This window comes from Myodes glareolus, chromosome 5 (genome assembly GCF_982192425.1).
Source record: "Myodes glareolus chromosome 5, mMyoGla1.1, whole genome shotgun sequence".
Lineage (NCBI taxonomy): Eukaryota > Metazoa > Chordata > Mammalia > Rodentia > Cricetidae > Myodes > Myodes glareolus.
Window position 1 is genome coordinate 2241981 of NC_142030.1, and position 22334 is coordinate 2264314.

A 22334-nucleotide genomic window follows, 5' to 3' on the forward strand; every position below is an offset into this window, starting at 1 on the left:
ACTGCAATCGACTCCACCCACCCGGGAACCCAGCCAGCCTGGGACTCACTAGCCGCTGGTGCGCAGAGCACGCATGCGCAGACACGCCCCCGTACCCTGGAGGAGCTCCAGCAGGGGGCAGCATCGCGCCCCGGAGCTTTTAGCGCCTGTTGTACTCCGTCGGACGCAAAACAGCTCTGCTTTACGGCACCCGCCTCCGCCGTTTACGGTGCCCACGTGCGACAACTTCCCGGTGGGCGCCCAGGCGTGCTGTCGGCGGCGAGCTTCACGTTCCCGCTATGGGCAAACGCCGGAACCGCGGGCGCAGCCAGCTGCTTAGCACGATGACCAAGAAGCAGAAGAAGCACCTCCGCGACTTTGGCGAGGAGCACCCCTTCTATGACAGGTCGGGCCGCTGGGAGGCCGGTTCGGGCCGGTGCCGGGAGGCGCGGGGTCGCTGCGGGCCCGGGCGTGCAGCCGCGGGGTGCATTCTGTAGATAAACCTGCTGAGACCTCTGGGCTTGCTGTCCCGGCACGAGGTCTCAGGTTAGCCAAGCCAGGGCAACGGAGGCGTCTCCAAACACAAGCTGAACAGGCGAGAGGTGAAGTCCGGTGTGTAGGGGAAAAAGCCAGTGTCTAACTTGTTCTTTGTTACGTGATGCTATTGACCCCAGTTTCTTGTTGCCCATTTGTCATCTCTGCCCCCTGCGCATGCAGAATCTTTTACACAGTGACTGTTTATGATTGTGTATTCTGCGTTTTTCATTTAAAGCAGAATCCTTAGGCCTTTCGTAGTCTTTACAGATTAGCAGCTAAAGTTTAACAGTATTCATTTCTTTTTTTAGGGTCTCCAAAAAAGAAGTAAAACCCCAGATTTGCCAGCTGGTAATGCTTTTTTTCTTTCTAGTACTTGGAGTTGTGTTATTACCTTTACGATCGTGTGTAAGAGAAAAGCTTGGGTACATTTCTGTGGTTTTCTGTTTTGACTGTCAGCTGTGGTTTTAGTCATCTTACTTCATTACTTTTAAATGATGTAGAAAGATGGCTGTAAAAATTCCCGTGTGACAATAGAAGCCAGAGTTGGGAACTACCCCGTGACCCTTCGTTGTGCACCTCTGTTGAGGAGATTCATCGGGGTGCTGGCTGTCGGTGTGACCACGGTGTGCTCATCATGAAAGTATTCACACCTAGTGTAAAATAGACAAGGTCCCTCGCTCGAAATGTTCCACTCGCACCTTGAAAAGTGAAACCAAATGTCTGAGATATAAGTTAAAGTCCATAACCTAAAATTTTGTTTGAAGAGTCACTTTTTATTCCATGTGCAACTAGTGTGAACCATTGCTTGGTTAACTGTTTTATGTAAATTTCTTGCTGGGCTTGGTTAAAGAGAAGAGATTGTGTAATATTTGCAGAAAAGCTCATTGGACTTTTGTTTTATACAAAACAGGGGGTTTCATTTGGGCATTTCCAGGCATAATTACTTAATAGTATTCATGCCACCCATTCCTTGCCCTCCTCTGGCCCTCAGTCTCTACCTGTGCCAGTCTCGTTTCTCTTTGTAAATACTTTCCCTTTTAATTCATGACTTCTAGCTTCTTAAAAATCTAGTTTTCCTGCACGAGAGAGACCATGCTTGCCTTTAGTCTGTCTTAGTTTTACTTAGTTGTCTCCTATCCATTTCCTTGCACGTGATTTAATTTTCTTCTTGAAGGGTAAGGAAATCCTATTAATATGTATGTCTCACATTTTGCTTTAATTTTGTTTTTTTAGTGCGACAATAAAAACAATATAAAGTTCCCATTTTCCTTTAGTCAGAGAGTTCAGACACTTCACATTCTGAAAGTGAGTCTGAGAGTGAACAAGAGCACGTTTCAGGGTACCACAGACTGCTTGCTACATTAAAGAATGTCTCTGAAGAGGAAGAGGAGGAAGAGGAAGACGACAGTGATGTCAGTGATGGAGATATCAGTGATGAAGATGGTGATGAAGATGTCCAGGTGGAAGAAGAAATAGACAAGTCAGCTGAGACACAGGAGCGTGAGTGTTTGGGGATTGGCTTGTCCTCTTTGCCAGGACAGAGTGTCCTGTGCTGTGCGGGCTGAGTGACAACATTTGGCTCTAAAGCAGAGATTCAGCCTTATTCAGACCTATGTAAGACTGCCTGGCTTTCCAGAGGGACATAATTCTGTCACAGATGGCTCAGTTCGCTGCAGAGGTTGTTCCTCTTCAATAAGAGACCAATTGTGATGTAAGGTAGACATAAAAATAAGTTGTGGATTTGTGTTTATGTGAAGGAGACCTGTCTGCTCCCATGGGGTCCATAGGGAGACTGAGAGGAGCTGGGATTGAGAGCCCAGAGAGCCTCCGTCTCAGGACTCAGGCTGCTACTCTAGGTCTTTCTTCTGTACTGGGGAGTCAAACTCAGCACCTTGTGCATACCAGGATGAGCTTTTGAGTCAAGGTGTTGCTGTGTAGCCCAGGCTGACCTTGAACTCATGATTCTACTGCTCTGGGAGTCTAGGTGTGCGCCACCATGCCTGGCTTAAGTGACTTTTTAATCAGCTTTATTAGAGTATATTTTGTATGCAAATTAATGAACCCAGTGTGGGGTGATGAGACAGTTCATTGGGTAACAGCTCCACTGTGAAAACTGAACAACTAGAGTTAGATTCTTGGAACCCACATAAAGCAGAAAGAGAGAACCGGGTCTGCGTGCAGCACACACTAATAATAATAATAATAATTATAATTATAATAATAAATAATAATGGCATCTATTTTTAAATACAATGAGAGCTTTTACAAATAATGTACCCTCCATCACCTCCAGAAAGCTCTATCTTAGTCCTTTTCCATCATTTACCTGATCTCCATCACTATAGGTTAGCTGTGCCCATTACAGAAATGAATGCAAACGTGCTCAAACACTCAGCTTTCCCATACAGACTCTCATTCTGCAAACCTGGCCTTGCATGTCCTGTGTGGCCCACACCAGTCTCTAACTATGACGATCCTCCTGCTTCACCCCTTCTACCTCCCACCCCTCAATGCTGGGATTGCAGGTGTGGTGTACTGTGCTTGACTTGTGTCCATTTTTTACCCTATGTGTTATTGTTTTTAATACTTTGCTTTTTATTGCTGAATATCTGTGGGTGACTTCTGTATCTTTCCATGTCCTTCCTGTTTTCCTTACAGTCACCTCCTCATCTGAGACAGTATCACTGTGTATTCTTGTCGGGTGGTCTGGAACTTGGTGTCCAGTCCAGGCTGGACTTAGACTTAGAAGAAATCCACCTGCCTCCTCCTGATTTAAGGTGTGCACCACCATGCGTACTAACTAGCCTCCTTTTCCTTTCCTCACCCTGCCCCCATGCTTGCCAAACAGTATGAAGTGCTGGGCTTCATACATGTTTGGCAAGCAGTTTCCCCACTAGGTTATATTCCTGACCTCTTCTTTCTTTTTTCATTCATCCACTTTTGTGGTTCTGGCTACTGAACAGCCTAGGGCCTCGAGTATTGCTGGGCAAACACTTCACCCTGCGCTTCATCTCCAGTCCTGTTAACCTGTGTTGTTAGGGTAAAAATCCTTTGCCTTGACTGGGCTCAGTGGCACATGCTTTTATTCCCAGCACTTGGGAGATAGAGGCAGGAGGATCTCTATGAGTTCAAGGCCAGTCTGGCCTACTTGCTAAGTTCCAGGACAGCCAGGGTGACATAATGAGACCCTGACTTGAAAAATAAAAACATACATTGTCTTAATTTTTAAGGTTTTAGGTCCTTAGTTCTGCTTTCCTTTTCATTTAAATTTTTTTTTTCTGGAGGAAAACAGACTTTGTTGTTGTTTTAGTCATAAGTGTGCTGCGTATTTACTGTGGGACTGTGAGGAAGAGGGGGTGTAGCACAGAAGATGAATGCTCGCCTTGGGAAAACAAAGCTCTGTGTTTGCCCCACACCCATAAAGCCAGGGTGGTGATGCAGCCTCTGATCCTAGTACTTGGTGAAGTAGAGGCTCAAGGATCTGGTCTAAACACCTTTAATAGTACATCTGTAGTCTTTTTGTATGTGGGATAGCATATATATGTGGGCAGGTACATGCATGTATGCATGTGATGGACTCCTAAATTTCTGCAATTTGTTTCTTTAGTAAGATACTGTGGATGTTTTGTTTAATTTTTCCTTTCTTTTTATTGTATATTTTGCTGCACTGGGGGTTGAGCCTTGCTAGTGTCTCACCCCTATGCTCTACTGCTGAGTTCTGTCCTCAGCCTGGACCTTTTCTCTGTAACCTAACTCTGGATTCACGTTAGTCTTTTGGATATGTAGCTTTCAGTATTGAATACTCCTTTGATAGACATTTCATTTGTTCTGTGATTTCTTATCGTAATTCAGGCTGCTGTAACATCTTCCATGTTTATCTTAGTACACTATTTTAGAGTAAGTTCTAGAACTGGATGTATTAGAATTCTTCAGAGTAACTCCTAATTATGATAGAAATCTATGTTAAGGAATTGACTCATTTGGCAAGTCTTTCAGTCTAAAGGCAATCAAGGTGGATCCCCAAGAGAAGCCACTGTTAGAGCTGGAGTTCAGTGCCTTCCTCTGAGAGCAAACCAGCCCCTGTTTACTAAAACATCACTCTGTGGACGGCTGGGATACAGCCCAGGTGGTAGAGTCTGCCTGGCATGTCCAGAGCCTTGGTTTCCATCTCTAGTACTGCATATGCTAGGCAAAGATGGAGCATGGCTATAATCCTAACACCCAGGAAAGATAGACAGGAGGATCAGAAGTTCAAGGTCATCCTGAGCTACTAGAGGGCTAACAACAAGGCTAAACTACAAAAGGCCTGTGTCAAAAAATAGCCATTTACCTTCCTGATGAAAGTCCACCAATTGGAACATACATTTAATGTTCAAACACACCTCCAGGCTTGAAGCCCAGCTTACTTACAGAATACTTCATCACCTAGGTCCATGATCGGGCTTAATTCTGAAAGGTCACTTCTACTCACTGTGTTACCTGATTGTTGTTTAAAAATAGTACCTGGTGAGGTGTGCACGTCTTTAATTTTTAATTCCAGCACTTGGGAATCAGGGTGATGGATCTTTGTGAGTTGGAGGCCAACCTGGTCTACAAAGTGAATTCCAGGATAGCCAAGGCTACATGAGAAACCCTGCCCTGAAAAACCAAAAATAAATAAATAGCAATGAACATCAGTGTTTTAATTTGATTTTGTCAACATTTAAGTATGCGTAAGTTATTTATTTTTGAGACAGGATTTCACTCTGTATGTCTGGAAATTGCTGTTGACCAGGCTGGCCTGGAACCCACAGAGCTCTACCTCACTTTGAAAATTTTACAAAATGATTTTCAACATTCTGTTATGTTCCTAGCTGATGACCCCAAAGAAAAAGATGGGGAAGGGCCACCCGATACGTCACAGAAATCCCCAGAGGAGTTCACAGATGCGAAACACGAGTCACTGTTCAGCCTGGAAACCAATTTTCTAGAAGAGGACAGTGGAGGCAGCTCTTCCCAGAGAGCATCCCAAGGTGAGCGTGGCGCTGTGTGGTGGGGCTGTGCACTGACTCATGCTCAGTCTCCCGACCGAGGGAGCTCAGCAGAGCCAGCTCGGTAGTGGTCCTATGGGAGCTGGAGCAGTCACTTCTCGGGTAGTGTAGAGGTGAGGACTGGTCACTTCTCGGGTAGTGTGGAGGTGAGGACTGGACACTTTGTGGGTAGTGTAGAGGTGAGGACTAGTCAGAGCAGAAGGGGCTGAAGGGTGGAAGTGGGGGAGGCCAGTGCCCAGGCTGCAGGATCTGGAAGACTTTGCCATCCAGTGGGCAGAAGGGTAAAGTGCTCTCCTTCCTCCCCTCACCCACTCTCCACTGGAGCAGTACTTCGTCAGAATTGTGCGGCCCAACAAGATCATTCCAAGTGTTCTTATTACTAGGGGCAGCTCTTCACCGCCACCACCCCAGTCCCCTCCATGGTCACCGTGCCTGTGACATGGGTTTCTGCACTATCAGGTCTGCTCGTGCTGGGCAGGCCAAGCTGGTGTCCTTCTGTGTCTTCCGTTCCTAGTTTTCTGCCATTGGGCTTCATCGTGGGTGAAACTGAGTCCTTGTTTGGCTTAGCTGGATCTGCTGGCTTTTATGCAGGAGGAGGAGTAGAGGTAGAATTTGTGGGATCTTAGCATAAACCACATTCTGAGTCGTGGCAGTGTTGGAGCCTGGACAGAAGCAGGAAGCCTCTATCTGTCCTGAAGTCTCTGCATATTTGCTGTGCAGATGAACTGGCCTGGGCTTCCCTGTTTATGTTGCTCACTGCTTTCCTGGGTATTTACTGCAGGTGCATGTCATTCAGAGTTTTTACATCTTCACTTTGTTGCTTCTCCATGGACAAATGGAGAGAGGACTGAGGGTTACCTGAGTACAGTGGGCACAGAGCTGAGGGTCACCTGAGTGCAGTGGGCATGGAGGGAGGGCTGGTTGGCCAGCACATCTCCTGCATGAAGGAGATGACATTTGTATCGTTTGGTAGTTCAAGTAAATACTGAGAATTAGTGTGTCTTGCTGTTCGGAACACATGGAGCCTGCTCTCAGGAATCTTGCCATGTACCAGATAAGATAGAAGAATATGCTGGCTTGTTTGAATTGGTAAGGCATGGTAGGGGCTGAGAGTGTGACTCCTATGCCTGGCACAGCAGACCCCTTTGAGGCACTTTCCTGTGAAGGACAACACACAGTTGAGAGGCAAGAGGAGTTTTGGTCCAAAGGAAAGGCTCAGAAGCAGAATTTAGGGTTGTGAAGTTCAGAAATCCCTGAAGCGGTGGATTTGAGTGCAGTCGTCAAGGCCTGAAGTTCAGGATGAGGTGTCTTCCGAGGCTTTGGGCTGGGACGTCATGGTCAGTGTGTACTTTTGGAGGGTCAGCTTGCCAGACCCTCTTTATAAGCTTTGAATGGGGATGGGGTTGGAAGGAAGGATGAGTCAATACCAGAAGGTCAGCATGGCAGTCTCAGCAGACTAGAGGTGACTGGAGACGAGCCGTCACTCTTGGGAGACTGAAAAGCCCTGCCATTTGCTCACTGTGCTTACTATGTTTGAATTAGATCCGTTTCAGCAGCACGTCAACAAAGAACTGAAAGAAAAGGACATTCAGGCTGCGGCTTCAAACTCTCCAACCAGCCAGCAGCTGAAAGTAAGTGCTCTTTGGTTTCCCAGGCACAGAGGAAAGCCACAGTGGAATGGTTTACTGACGTACATTATCCATGGTGAGGGTCACTGTGTCTGTCCTCTTGCTCAGCTTCCCAGGTGCTAGGTTCTGGGTGTAATACCATACATGGTCTGGTTGACTTCCCCTTTTTTGAGTTTGCAGACAGGTGTACAGGTATAAGAAGTAGTCAGAGAGTGACTTTTTTTTTTTTTTTTTGCCTGATTTTCCCCGTGGTAACATGTATAGAGTCACAACCAGAATGTGAACATAGGTGCCATTTATTGCTTCTTGGAACTCCTGTATGCAAGGCTAAGTCCTCTCTCTATTGTGGCCTTGCATCTGTAGACTCGGGTTCTCTGTACAGTGTTGTCGTCTTGTAGAGTCCTGTTTCTGCTAGCTAAGTAGGGTGTGGAACGCTTTGGCCTGTATGTCCCATCCACAGAGTCTCTCTCTGTAGTCCAGGCAGGCCAGGAACTTGTCTCAAATCTCAAGAGATCCGTCTGCCTCTGCCTCCCCAGTACTGGGATTAAAGGTGTGCACCACCACACCTGACTCTGTTGATCCTTTCTACCATATCCACTTCCTTCCACACTCCTCATTCCTAACCCCTTCGCCTCCTGAGCCCATTGTCAGTTCACTGTTGTACCGGAGTCACCCAGAACGGGCCCTCTGAGGGCAGCACAGCTCCCTGGACAGTTGGCCAGTTGCTTGGCTCTCTGTGGCTCACTTTTTATTGCTGAAGTTGCTGTAATCTTAGATCAGCAATTTTTCTATAGTGAAAATTCCTAAACATATATCTCACAGAGTAACATCTGTGAAATTCTACTAGGCATGTCTCTAAAAAGAAAAGAGAGAAAGGGCGCAGTGGAGATTAAGGAAGGAGAGCCTGTGGTGTCACACCTTGCAATGTGTCACACTCACTACCAAGGTTATTTGACCATTTTTATCTAAAGGAATGTTGATTCTTCCCAGACAGGATAGTGTGGGAAACATTAGAGGCAGAGCTCAGGTATAAAATCAGGCTCCAAACCGCACACCTCTTGTGTGACTGTTGTCTGAACCCTCTTGCCTCTGTGAAGCCCAGCATTCCCTACACTGGAGTAGCAGGGCTGAGTGAAGAGCAAATGGGGTGATTCCTGAGTCATCAAGTACTGTGAGTGTCATTGGTTGTTCTCATGCCTAACTGAGCTCTTGTTGTGTCTACCCCTAGTGGCCCACCCTGGGACAGCTTGTCTTTTCATCCAAGTTCCGGAAGATGGAAACATTTAAACCTCCAAAGGACATTGACCTAAAGTCACTTCATCTTCAGAAGCCTCTAGAATCCACCTGGGGAAAAACCAATAGCAAATTCCTATCTGGTCCTCAAAAATCAAATAGCCCCTTTACCCCACTCCAGAAAGAACTGTTCTTAGTCATGAATTCTTACCGGGACCTGTTCTACCCAGAGAGGACTGCCCTGAAGAATGGAGAAGAGATCCGCCATGTGTACTGCCTGCATGCCATAAACCACGTCCTCAAAGCAAATGCCCAGGTGTTGGCCAACAACAGTAGACGCCGGAGCCAGAAACTTGGGGTGGGTGAAGACGATGACTTCAGGGACCAAGGGCTGACCAGGCCTAAGGTGAGTGGAAGCGGAAGAGCTTTGGCTTCAGGAAGGCTGTGAGCTGTTCCTTAGTCGTGAATTTGTGACAGCTGACTAGTTAGTGTGGAATGAACCAGGCAGCGCCGGGCAGTGAGGGACTTCAGGTGCTCTTGGGGATGAACCCGAAGCACACATAAGCACCACGTTGTTGGAGGTCTCTTCCTGGTGACGTTCAGCTCACTGGTACTTTAATGAGTTTTTTACCTAGTTCCTCAATGTGACAGTTCAGGACAGACCCAGGTTCACAGAAGGCCTCTAAAGATAACGTGGGACAGTGGAGTAGAGATGGACTAGAGACACCTTCAAGCCAAAGATCCCTGTTTCTGCTGTGAAGTTCCTAATGCTTAACGGAATGATTCTGTTTACGTGTGCAAGCAAGCCTGATCTCTGGCGTTGGAGGCTCTAGTAGGAAAGAACATAAATTTAATTCTATGTATTTTTCATGATGCTGAGGAGCCAGGCCTTGTTCTTACACTTGTCCCTCCCGTCTCCACACAGAAGATCAACAGGATTCAAGGGTGTAAATATTGATGTGACTTTTAACAGTTGTTTCTAGTCTGCCCCCTTTTTTTGTTAGCTTGGGGAACAAGTGTGGACACTTAGTGTCACTGCCAGGACAGTAATCCAGCCTCTTAAGTCTTAGCCTGGCATACAGAACAAATTACTTACTCGTCTGGCCAGCTGGTTACATTTCTAGGCGGCTCCCGCAGGTGTGTGGACGTGACATTGGAGAATCGGGGAGATTACCCTGTCTTATCTAGGATTGGAACCTCCTGGCTTGACTAGGGTCACACTGTTGAGTTTCTTACTTAAGTAAGAATGGTGGGCAGTTAGAAGTGAGCTCTTTACTAAGCATCTTCTGATTTTCCATTGCACAGAAACTTATGCATTTGTTTTAGATTTATTTAATTTTGTGAGTATGAGTGTTTTGCCAGCATGTGTGTATGTGCACTACCTGGTGCCTGTGGAAGTCAGAATAGGACATCAGATTCCTGTCAGATTTAAGATGGCTGTGAGTCCCCCATGTAAATGCTGGGAATCAAACTCTGTTCCTTGCAAGAGCAGCAAGTGCTCTGACCCACTGAGACATCTCCTAGGCACAATCCTTGGGTATTTTTAACAGACTTGGAAAATTGAGTCCTGTTTTTCCAACTCAGAAACATGTCATCATTGGTTTCAAAAACTGTTCTAGAGAATATACTAGAAAAATAATAGTGTGTTAATTCTTTTTTGTGTTTTTTTTTTCTTACTCAGTCTCTTAGTTACTTCTCTGGTGTTGTAACAAAACACAATGACCATGGCAACATATAAATGAAAGCATTTGATTGGGTTATGGTTTCAGAGGGGTAGAGTCCATGAGGGTGGAGCAAAGATGGCAGCAGGAACAACTGAAGGCTCCCATCTTCATCCACAAGGAAGGCCTGGGAGAGAGGCCATGTACAATGGCAGAAGTCCATTGACGGGGAAAAGTCCACCCTCAGTGACATACTTCCTCCAACCCGGCCACACCGGTCCTTCCCAAACAACTCCGTCAGCTGGGGAGCAAGCATTCAAACATATACGTCTATGGGAGCCATTCCTGTTGCAACCACCGCATTGTGCGTTTGTTTGGATTTTACTTTGCCCTCAAAGACCCTTGTATTTCTGTCCTTGAGTTTCTGCTACTGCTGCAGGCCTTGCCGTATACTGAAAAATATTTCCAAGTTTTGCTTGAGAAATGTTACACATGGAGCCATGGTACTAACGTTCACAGGATGTGTTTATGTGGAGGCAGGAGACACTTAGCTTCTGATACTGAGCTGGGCCTTATGCGAAGATACTCACCTCTGATCTGCCACTGCCCCCACAGGTGCTTATAGTGGTGCCCTTTCGGGAAGCTGCCCTTCGGGTGGTCCAGCTCTTCATCAGCCTCCTTGAGGGGGACAGTAAAAAGAAAATCATTGTAAGCAACAAAAAGAGGTTTCAGGGGGAGTACGGATCTGATCCTGAGGAGAGACCTCCCAACCTGAAGAGGCCTGAGGATTATGAAGCCGTGTTTGTGGGCAATATTGATGACCACTTCAGGATTGGTAATGCCCCCTGTCAAGGTGGAGGTCCTTGGGAGAGCTGAAGGGGTCCCTGACTCAGTCGTCTAGCAAAACTGGGTGCTCTTGCAATCTCTCTTGCCAGGGACAGGAGTCTCGACTTGGTTGGTGGGTAGAGAGTCTAAGACCATATAGAAAGGCCTTGTGCGTTGCTGTGGAAGTGGTTTGGCTGCAGCTTGTACAGGCCAGGTGCTCTCAGGCTCCTCGGAGTTGAGAATCACAGATACTGGGTGGGGTCACCCTGAGGAGGCTGAGGAAATTCAGTGTGGGGGGATAAGGCTGGATCTCCATCCTGTCTGTCTGTAGAGAGCCCACCCAACCTTAGACACCCACCCAGCTTTCATGTCTGTGCTTGGCTCAGTCTGTTTACCTTGATGAGCTCTGGGAGAGTACTCCTTGTTGGTGGCCTTGCGCCTCATTCACGAACATTGCTGAGTATTGGCAGCGTGACTGACACGGTTAGGAACTGGGAAACTGGGGTTAGAAGTTTGAGTTTGTACTTTGAAGAAGTCCAACCTGGGAAACAGCACTCGAGGTGACAAGCACTCGAGGCTGGTGTGGTTGCTGACACTGGTGTTTTTCAGGAGTGGCCATTCTTCAGAGGAGCATTCGTCTCTATGCCCCCTTTTACTCCTCCGACATCCTCATCGCCTCCCCCCTGGGCTTGAGGACCATCATTGGTGGAGAAGGAGAGAAGAAGAGAGATTTTGACTTTCTGTCTTCTGTTGAGCTTCTCATCATTGACCAGGCTGACATTTACCTGATGCAGAACTGGGAACATGTCTTGGTAATGATGAGTTCTCCCCTTTGAGGGACAGCACCCTTGCTCTGTATGTGTTGGATCAGAGTCTGAGCCAGCTTGGTCTGAGCATTTGAGACACTTGCAAGCTGCAGCCTAAGCTGATCTCACAGTCACAGTGTTCTGACTCATGGTGCCCCACCACACCATGCCTTGTTCTGAGAGTTCCCTTTAAAGGAAGGCTCGGTAGCTAGCCTGTGTCCTTACTTTGTGTTCAGCCGACCTTGAGCAGGCCGCCATCTGAGCCTTACTGTCCTGCTGTCACGTGGACACACACTCCATGGGTTAAGGAGATGGATCATACAAGCTCACGAGTGTCCAGCACACAGGCCCAGTAGACACTAATGGTGGTGTTTTGCTTCTCCAAGCATTTGATGAACCACATGAACCTGCTACCTTTGGACTCCCATGGAGTGGACTTTTCTCGAGTGCGCATGTGGAGCCTCAACAACTGGTCCAGGTACTACCGCCAGACCCTGCTCTTCGGTGCCCTGCAGGATGCCCAGATCAACTCTGTGTTCAACAAGCACTGTGTCAATGCCCAAGGCCAGGTGAGCCCCGGGTCCTCAGTCGTCCTATAATTGGAGGAGTTGATGGCGTGTGATCGGTAAGGACAGCTGCCTGAAGTTCTTGCCTCCTGGCAGGTGGCCGTGAGGAATGTCCCAGTGACTGGCGCCATCAGCCACGTGCTGGTGCAGCTCCCACATGTCTTCCAGAGGATGGAAGCCCAAGATCTTGCTTCAGTGATCGATGCCAGGTAACCCCACCCACAACCGCAGGGCCTCAGAGAGGTCTGACTTTGGGTGTTTAGCACTGAACACTGTTGCTATTAGTAATTACTGATTACCAAGTTAGGTCCCAGAACTGAATTCAACCTTGACAGAGAAGGAATCAGGCTGGGGAGAAATGAGGGCTTGACCTCAGTCTCAGCTAGAAGCAGGGTTGGAACGGCAACCCATGTTCCTGGCCCTTCATCCCATGTTGCTGTGGGCTGTGATGTCCTCCGTGCCATTCCACTTCATTGTAAGCTCTCCGGAGGAGAGCTGATTGTCTAGTTCCCTCCACGTTCGCCCTCTGTGGGCTGCTGTACTTCACATGTGCTTCACATGTGCTACACAGGCTGGGCGCGTGTGTCGAGTGACTGAGGATGTGGAGTGAGCTGCACTAGTTCTCTGGCAGGAATGGCACCGAAGCTGCCTTTACACTCACATGCGCATCAAGTTTTATCTTCCCTAGTCTTACATGGAAAAGAAGTCCGTCTGGCCTTGGGTCCAGCTCTAGACTGTTAACCTTGTCCTTGGCCTTTCCTAATCAGGTTTCACTTTTTCGTAAACAAGATTTTGCCTCAGTACCGGGATGCCGTCATGTCCCACACACTCATCTATGTCCCCTCCTACTTTGACTTTGTGCGCCTCCGAAATTACTTCAAGAGGGAAGAGCTGAACTTCACACACATCTGCGAGTATACACAGAAGTCTGGGGTCTCCAGGGCTCGGCACTTCTTCCTGCAAGGAGAGAAGCAGTTTCTGCTCCTCACAGAACGCTTCCATTTCTATAAGAGGTAACAGGACATGATCTCCCTCTCGGGCCTGGGCATGCTCTGTGGGCTGTGCACATATCCTTTGCCTCTGCTCTTTTGGAGAAACCGTGGGGGTTGGTGGGTAGGAGGTTCATTGGTTAGTTGGTTACTTCCGGAAGTGGGCATTGGTGGGAAGGGTAGAATCCAAAGCTTGAGCTGTGGTCTGGAATGCAACTGTGTGTCCAGCCCCTCACAGAAGCCAGTCCAGAGTTGAAGAGCAAGACAGGATCGGCACAGGAGCTTGGGGAGATGGAGACTGAGCACAGGGTCATGCTCAGGGTGACACTGTCTCACCATGGAAAACCAGGGCTCTGGTTTCCTTGATGGTGGCAGGGGCAAAACTGAGCAAGAGGCTCAGAGTGGAGTATTTTTAGTGTTTCAGTGTTTGTTTAGACATATTACCAGTCACTAAGAAAACAGATTGGCTGGCCTTTTTGCTACTGCTTTTTAAATTCTTACTTGCTTGTTAGTTAGTAATAGCTTTCTGAACCTGCTAAGTGGCTGTGACCTGAGCTGAATTCCCAGGACCTGCATGGTAGTAGGAGAGAACTGACGCCCAGCTTTGCAGAAAGCTGCAGGTTTATGTGCCCCCAAATCCTACCAGGCTTCCTGCTGCTAGATGCAAACCTTTCTAATGCTTTACTATAGAGATGGAAATTCTATCCATATCTTTCGTTTTGGTTTCTTATGGTGGAATTTTGAATTGTGTTTCATTTCATTTTGTTGAGACAAGGTTTTATTTAGGAAAATTTCAAACTATCCATGTAGCTCGGGCTGACCTTGATCCTTCTGCTTCTACCCCCCCCCTCCCAAGTACTGACTGAGATTACAGACACATCCCTCCACACCTAGCTGATATTTCTGTTTTATTAACTTGCTGTACTATATACCAACAAGGACCTGCCAGGGATGTAAACCAGAATTCTACCCTCTGAACTTTGAGGGGCATTCAGCATTGCATCATGACTCTTTGGAGCTTTTCATTTATGCTGATATTGGAATGTTGTTTCCCGGGTATGTTATGTTTTCCTGTATGGTGAGGGAGGAATCCTAGCAGCCTGCATGGGCTCAAAAGACTAGGCATGAAGATTTAGATATTTTACCTAGTGTTACACGAAGATGTAACATTACATGTAATGAATTGCCAAAAATGAGTACATTTGTTCCCAGCTCCATTCTTGGCAACCTGAGCTGCTTGGCCAGGGAGCTTCTGGGTGCCTGCTGTTGGCTGAGAGTTGTTTCCATTCACGGTGCAGTCACACTCACTGAAGCTCTTAAATTTCTGTCATCCCAGCAAATGGAAGTGTGCCATCTGCATGGCTGAAAAATTCCCCAATGTGATTTTAGCCATTTCAAATGAAACTGTCTCAGCAGCTTTCCAAGGGGAGGACAAGCATGAAAGGAGTCCTGGAGACTGAGCAGTTCCCATGAGCTCTGTTACACTCAGACCATATTCTCCTCAAGCGCAGTATGAAGACAAGACTCAGCCTGTGCCCTTCACAGGTATTTCTTAGGGTGGAGACAAACTGCAATACTGACGCATGTCTCTGCCGTGGCCGACGAGCACAGGGTTTCCTTCCTGTTATCGAGAGGTTGGAGGGATGACTTAGCAGTTAAGAGAACTGGCTCTCTCCATGGTTCCTAAGTTCAATTCCTAGTATCCACATTGCAGCTCACAATCTGATTCCCTCTTCTGGTCTGCCCTATCCTGTGTGCATAAGAAAGTCTGTCTGGCATGGTTATGCGCAACTTTAATCCCAGTACTCAGGAAGCAGAGGCAGGTGGATCTCCATGAGTTCAAGACCATCTGGTCTACAGAGTGAGTTCCAGGACAGCCAAGCCTACACAGATAAACCTGCCTCTTAAAAACAAACAGAAAGTTATCAAGGAGGTGATGAAAATTTAGCCCAGAATTACTTTGAATCCAGTTTTGTATTTAACCCAGAGGAGGAAGCACCTGAGGGCGTATGCTGGAGATGAAACCCAGGATCTCGCATGTACTGGGCTGACGCTCTGTCACTGAGCTCATCCTACCATTACAGCACGTGTGTTGCTAGAGAGGGGCTCTCAGGGTTCTGTGACTTAATGTCTAGGTTCTTTGTGTCTCAGAGTTGAATAAGAGAAAAAAGCAGAAGAGAGAACATGCTCCACAGGGCGGGGCAGGCAGTAGCAAGCATGTGGAACAGGGACTCCAACTTATTTTCCAGGGTTCTTTTTATGAGTCTAGATGGAGAGAGGAGCTGGACCCCGGAATATGCAGCAGCCCTTACCCTGATTGACAGATGGCCCTTCTATAACCTTGGATAATCTGTAGTTTGGGTTATATATCTACAATCGTAAGCATATGTATGTCCCCATCATGTATACACATGGGGTCATAAATAGGGGGTTGTTTTGTTTTCATTTTTTCTTCAGGGACAGATAAGGCCTTCACTTTTACAGCACCACTCTCCTTATTGTAAGCTGTGTGTCGCAGGATGGAAGTACCTTAGGTTGCTAGGCTGCTTCTGCGTCATAGTGTGTCCCACTGACTGACAGTGCAGAGAAGAGGAGGATGAAAGCAACACAGAGCTGGGTGGTGTTGGGCTATGATTCCTCTTCCGGGATGGTTTGTTGTATCTTTACTGCATTGTACTTGGAGGTTTCTGTCCTGCCTGCCAATACCTGAATAACCACTCTGAGGGTTAATATTAATTACGAAGCTATTTGACCTATTAGCCCTATTAGCTCTTACAACTTAAATTAACCCATTTCTGTTATTTTATATCTGTTATTTTATATTTTACCACGAGGCTTGTGACTTGTTGCCTCACATCTTACTTCCCAGGTTGCTGCTGTTGACCCCCTCAGCTCTGCCTTCTTTCTCTCTGTATTCAGTTTGGGTTTCCCACCTAGCTAATTCTGTCCTGCCATAGGCCAAAGCAGCTTTATTCATCAGCCAATAAAAGCAACACACATTTGCAACATACAGAAGGGCATCACACATCACCATGTATTACTGCAGTGGGGAAGTTTCCAAGGCATAGACAAGTTGGAAACTGGATGTAGGCTGCATGCATGCAGAATGACTCTGCATTGGGGCGGAGCTGGGTCCTTCCTGCATTTGTGTAAGTTCGGGTTCTAGTAGTGATGAGTTTGGTGTTTGCACCACATAGAAGCAGCTATGGCATAATCTTTATCAATTGGCAGGGAAAGCAGACACATGGGATGTCCTGGGGTTTAGGTCCTGTCAGCATTAGGCTTATCTGAAGGCTTGGTGCATTCATAATCAGGGGAGGTATGCAGATAAAAGTAGGATAGGAGAATCACATGAACTGCTTCTGAACAGGCTCAATCTTGCTTTTTCTAGGAAGTTTCTAGGCTCTCATATGAGCAAATTGAAAGACTTTTTGGTTTTTATTAAAAATGTGACCGTGTTTCTCTTTCTTTGATTTTCCCACTTCTGAGGGTCTTTGTTACATGCACAGAACTAGGAGATTGAAGGTAAAAAGAAATCACAGTCACCCATGATCAATAAATACTTAGATTAGCTAGCATGTTGTAGTGTTTGTACTTGGGAGAGACAGGTCAGAGAGTTAGGAACTCAATGCCAGCCTCAGCTACGCAGTGCATTTGAGGGAAAGTTTTCCTAGCCAAAGTGTTACAGTTCTGCTCCCCTCGGAAGCTCCAGTGAAAGTGTCATTATAACAACTATAGAGTTCTATATAGAACTCTAGAGATTCATTGAGAGGGGCCGTCTCTGTTGGGGTGGAAAATACAGCCCCAAAATACAGGCACTGGACTTACATAGGGCTTCTTAGGGGTGAGCTTTCCGGGGTGAAATGTTCAGGGTTGGGATTGGTAGGATCTCAGTTCCTGAGTTTGGGACAAGCTCAGAGATTGGTTGCTGTGAAAGAACTGGTATGTGATATTCTCTTGCTCTTTATGACGTTGGCATGTTTTGAAGTGTCATAGAGTGTCTCCTAAAATTGTGTCCCATAATCCAGATTATCTAATTGCTTATTATTTGGACAAGTGGCTCTCAAACTTGGATGTATTTAGAATTCTTGAGAGTTATTAACAGGTCCCATGCTTGGTCCCATCGCAGTACTGCTGAAGTCAGTGTCTGGAAGAGAAGAAAAGATGGGCTCCTGATTAGAATAATACTTTGTTCAGAGTTCTACTAAGAGGGGTTTGTGTCATTCCTGCCTCCTCTCGTGGTACATTGTGGTGGTATGGAAGAAAATGGCTTCCATAGAGAGTGACACTAGTCAGAGATAATGGCTCTGTTGGAGGAAGTGTGTCACTGTGGGGAGCAGGCTTTGAGATCCTATATAAGCTTAACCCAGTGAGACAGACCACTTGTTACCTGCAAGCTGTGGGACCCAACTACTCCAGCATCACATCTGCCTGCACAGTGCCATGTTGTACCATAGTGATAATGGACGCCACCCCAATTCAATGTTTTCTTTTATAAAAGTTGCTGTGGTCACGGTGTCTCTTCACAGCAATAGAAATCCTAGCTAATATGCACATGATACCAGCCTGCCCATCTGAGAGGAAGCCATTCATTCACCAGAATTACTGGGTCAAGATGGATCTATTAGGTTTTCCATTGTAAAAGCCTTTCTCATGAATTAATACACAGTCTATGCAGTATTTGTCATGGATATTTGCCATTCGATTGTTTAGTTATGAAGTGAACCTCATTTCCATTTAATGACCATATCTTTTTTGTTGTTGTTTTACTCAGTTTTCAGCATTATGGTGAGCCCTTTACATCTGGGGCTCTGTGTCCTCAGATTCACCAGCTGTATGCTGGAAGAAGGACGTGTGTCAGTACTGACGTGCAGACTTCTTTCTTGTCACTGTTTCCGAAGCAATAGTTTTTAAAGTATGTATTTTATGTGTATGAGTATGCATGTGTGTGTGCCTCCTGCTCACACAAGGTATCAGACCCCCCAGAACTGGATTTAGAGCCAGTTAGTTGTGCGCTGTCATGTGGTTGCGGGAACCAGAGTTGGGTCCTCTGGAAGAACAGAAGGTACCCTTAGCTACTGAGCCCTCTCTCCAGCCCTCCTAAGCAATAATTAACAGCTTTCCACACAGCACTGATGCTGTGTTCAGTAAGAGGTAACTTGAAGTGTACAGAAGCATCCAGTTCTGCGCGGATACTGCATCACATCTGTAGTCCTAGGTATCATAGAGGGTGCTCAAGCCAGTGTGTCCTGGTTCCTTGACATACTCTGTGTAGTTCTGCAAGTACACCATGTGCATGCATTTTGATGATATACCCACCTACTTGTTTCTTTATAATGAATTTTAAAAGGAAAACTTCCCATCGTAAAGGGTGCATACAGTTAAAAGTATGTATATTGTCCCTTGCCCCTCTGCATCTTCTTCACTGGTCCAACTCCACAAATTCAAGGGCTGGCATGCAAGAGGCTCTGAATACCATCCTAGCACCACACACACACACACACACACACACACACACACACCTCCCCATTGTTAGTGTCTTTATTGATTTTCTGTATTCTATGTAATTTTCAATTGCATACACACTCTGAGGTGAATGGTCCTTATATTCATATGCACCTTGTCTCCTGGCCACTAGAGTAGTTGTCTGGATTTGATGGTTGCCGTAGCGACCTTCCATATACCACAAGATTGATATTCCAGTAGCAGATAGAGAGCTTAGCTTGGTGTCTGGGGTGCTGATGGATTGTCTGGGTGCCCAGATTTCTCAAGACAGAACAGGTTCTGTTCAGATGCTGTGTCCTTTCTTATGGCAGACCTGAGCATCAGCAGTCACTGCTACAGTAGAACTCAGTGGTGGGGGTGTTTTGTGGGGTTGTTTGTTTGCTTTTTTAAGGCAGGGCTGATGCAGTATAGACAAGCTTCAAGCTCTCTGTGTAGCTAAAGATAATGTTCATCTCTTACCCCCTGCCTACTACCTCCTTCACACCTGGCTTGCTGTTGGTCTTAACAACAAGTTAGAGCAGGCTGCTTAAGTTCACTACCGTTCCTTCAGTGTGGGAAGGCAGGCAATGTTGAAAAGGTGAAATAGGACTGGAAAAGCAGCTCAGTGTTTCCCAGAGTGTAGGAGAAGAGCCCTCTTGTTGGACCCGGCAGCCTGACTAGCTTAGCCGCCAAATAATCACACAGAAACCATATTCATTAAAACACTGCTTGGCCCATTAGCTCTAACTTCTTATTGGCTGACTCTTACATCTTAGTTTAACTCATTTCTATTAATCTGTGTATTGCCATGTGGCAGTGACTTACCGGCTGAGTTTTGGGTAGCATGTCTTCCTCTGGCGGCAGGTCCATGGCATCTCCCTGACTCTGCCCTTCTTTTTCCCAGCATTCATCTTCACCTTCCCCACCTACCTAAGTTCTGCTCTATCAACAGGCCAAAGCAGTTTCTTTATTCATTAACCAAGAAAAGTAACACAGACAGAAGGACCTCCCACACCACCAAAGCACTGGGATTCGATTCCGAAACTCACATGGTGGCCCACAACTGTCTGTAATTTCAATTCCCGAGTTTCCAGTACCCTCTTTTGACTTCTACAGACATATGCACAGTGTTTTTTGGTTTGTTTGTTTATATGTTTGTATTTAAGTAAACCACATCATGGTGGGTTTCCAGAGAGACCAGCATGAACTGTGAGCTAAAAGGAGGGGAAAGTTGTCCTCCGTGAATGGGATAAAGTTCCTGTTGGAGTATAACACCATTCATAACATTCCAACAGGGACGTCAGAGCCTGTCAGCTTGTCTGTTGCTGGGTCTCACAGGGACATGCAGCCTTAACTCTAGCAGTTCAGTGACCCCACAGTCTGCACCCCCACCCCTTTACCCCACCATGCTGCAGGGAATGAGATGGCAGTTTGTGAGCTGGTGAAACTAACTGCTTTGCCTAATGTTGAATGGAGCCTCAGGCAGGATCTAGTAAGGTGGATGAACTTGGGACATTTTTGTGTTCGCAGAGTGATGAGAAAGGACCAACAGGTGCTACTAGAATTGTGCTGTTTATTTTATACCCTTGTTCTGACCACATCCCCATTTTGCTTGATTATGAGGGTAGTATTAAATTGTTTCTCTAGTGAAGTTTTATTTTAGGATTATTAATCTTTATTTAGTGTGTGTGCACAGGTAGGGATAAGGGGACATCTTTAAGGAGTCAGTTCTCATCTAGCATGTGGATTCCAAGAATTGAACTTGGGGTGGACCTCAGGTTACCAGGTGCAGTGGTGCACTGCCTTCCCCGCAGAGCATTCCTCCCCCGACAGCTTTTCCGTCCTGGTCTGCTGTCTTGCCTTCACTTCAGTCCATGCAGAACAGGCTCAGAACATAAATGTCAGCCAGGTGTGGTGATACACAGCTGTAACTCAAACATTTTGGGAGACTGAGGCAAGAGGATCATTGTGAGTTCTTGGCTTCATAATGAATTTGAGGCCAGCTTTGGGCTACATAGTAAGACCTTGTCTCTAAAGTAAAGTGGGGCTGGCGACTTGACCCAGCCATCAAAGGCATCTGGGTTCCTTCCATGTGATGAAGGGAGAAAACTGGTCCCCACAGGTTGTCCTCTGACCTCTATATGTATACTGTAGTGTACACACACACACACACACACACACAATAAATAACAAATACTTAAAAATTGGGCCAAGCATCATGGTGCTGTCTTTGATGCCAGCACTCAGGAGGAGGCAGAGAGGCCAGCCTAATCTACTAGTGAGTTTCAGGTCAGGGAGAGCTACATAGTGGGTGGTGATGGCACATGCCTTTAATCCCAACACTCAGGAGGCAGATCTTTTGTGAGTTCAAGGCTAGCCTGGACTACAGAGTGAGTTCCAGGAGAGAGACCCTGTCCCACAGATGGGGACAGGGTAGGGAGGACTACATAGTGAAACCCTATCTCAAAATATATTTTTAAGACATGCAAATTTTTGTTGCCATTATCTTAAACTCAACATTAGGAAGTTGATTATGTTGCCATAAAAGTAGACCCTCTGGTTCTAGGGTGGCCTTCTGTCTGGTCTGTGTCCATGGTCTGTGCTCTGATTTCCACCCCAGGCATCTAGCAACATACTGAGCCACGTCCCTGTGAAGCCATTGGTAGCACAGCTCTGCTGGCCTCTTCATGTCCCCTCCCTCTCTCACAGGTACACAATAAAAGGCATCAGGAACCTCATATTCTACGAACTGCCAACATACCCTCACTTCTACAGTGAAGTCTGTAATATGCTGAGAGCCACCAGTAGAGGAGAGGAGGCCACGTGGACCTGCACCGTGCTCTATTCCAAGTACGATGCCCAGAGGTTGGCTGCCGTGGTTGGTGTTGAGCGGGCAGCACAGATGCTGCGATCTCCAAAGAACGTTCACCTGTTTATCACCGGAGAAAAGTGAGTGTGGAGCAGAAGGCTGCATCGGTGGACTGGGTAGACCTGATTCTCATCACTTCCCAGGAGCACGGCAGGCCTGCGGCCCTGGGAGGCGCATTATAACTAGTGTTGGCTATAATAACCACAGCTGGCAGAGCCAAGAGCAGTTTGCAAGGTTGTCACATTCAGAAGCGACACTCAATTACTTGGTGCTTGGGAAGAGTCTGACTCGCCTGTCCGTTTCCTAAAGTTTGGTGAGACTGGCTGGGAGCTGGGGACGGCTTGCTATGCTGTCTCGGTCCTGGCACATGGCTTGTGGAACTCTGCCTTTGCAGCCATACTCAAAATACAATTATAAACACTTTAACCTAGAAGAGTACATTCATTCACTGATCTTTTTCAATTCCTCGCAACGTTTTAATGTCTAACATGTTTACAGTCAGGGTATGTAAAGCAGTGTTGATTTCTGCAGTTAGACGCTATTCAGGACCCACGGTTGATGCCAGTCCTCAGCACCGCTGTCTCCTGTGCTTTAGCTGGTTTTGGAGTCTTGTAGTAGATGAAGTGAAAAGGAAATCATAGTTTGAAACATTACAGACATTATTTTAAACTTGTAAAAATAAACACGACTACAAACAATGGGCCCTCACAGATGGCTGTTGCTTCAG

At 46.6% G+C, this 22334-nt stretch overlaps 1 protein-coding gene across 1 annotated transcript; it reads left to right on the forward strand.

Annotated features, from left to right (window-relative positions):
• The first annotated feature begins 205 nt into the window (after nt 1–205).
• Nucleotides 206–22033, forward strand: Utp25 (UTP25 small subunit processome component). Its single transcript, XM_048439362.3, has 12 exons — nt 206–385; nt 825–864; nt 1791–2016; nt 5370–5528; nt 7089–7177; nt 8403–8813; nt 10684–10903; nt 11503–11705; nt 12086–12268; nt 12362–12474; nt 13033–13278; nt 21448–22033. Exons 1-12 carry the CDS (start codon nt 279–281, stop codon nt 21689–21691), a joined length of 2241 nt encoding a protein of 746 aa, XP_048295319.2. The 5' UTR covers nt 206–278; the 3' UTR covers nt 21692–22033.
• Nucleotides 22034–22334: the final 301 nt, after the last annotated feature.

What these genes read in the sequence shown, in the direction of transcription:
- Utp25 (XM_048439362.3), top strand. Translation starts at nt 279, where the DNA reads ATGGGCAAACGCCGGAACCGCGGGCGCAGCCAGCTGCTTAGCACGATG. An exon ending in AAGGGCTGACCAGGCCTAAG is followed by an intron (nt 8,814 to 10,683) that starts GTGAGTGGAAGC and finishes CTGCCCCCACAG; the next exon opens with GTGCTTATAGTGGTGCCCTT. An exon ending in CGCTTCCATTTCTATAAGAG is followed by an intron (nt 13,279 to 21,447) that starts GTAACAGGACAT and finishes CCTCTCTCACAG; the next exon opens with GTACACAATAAAAGGCATCA.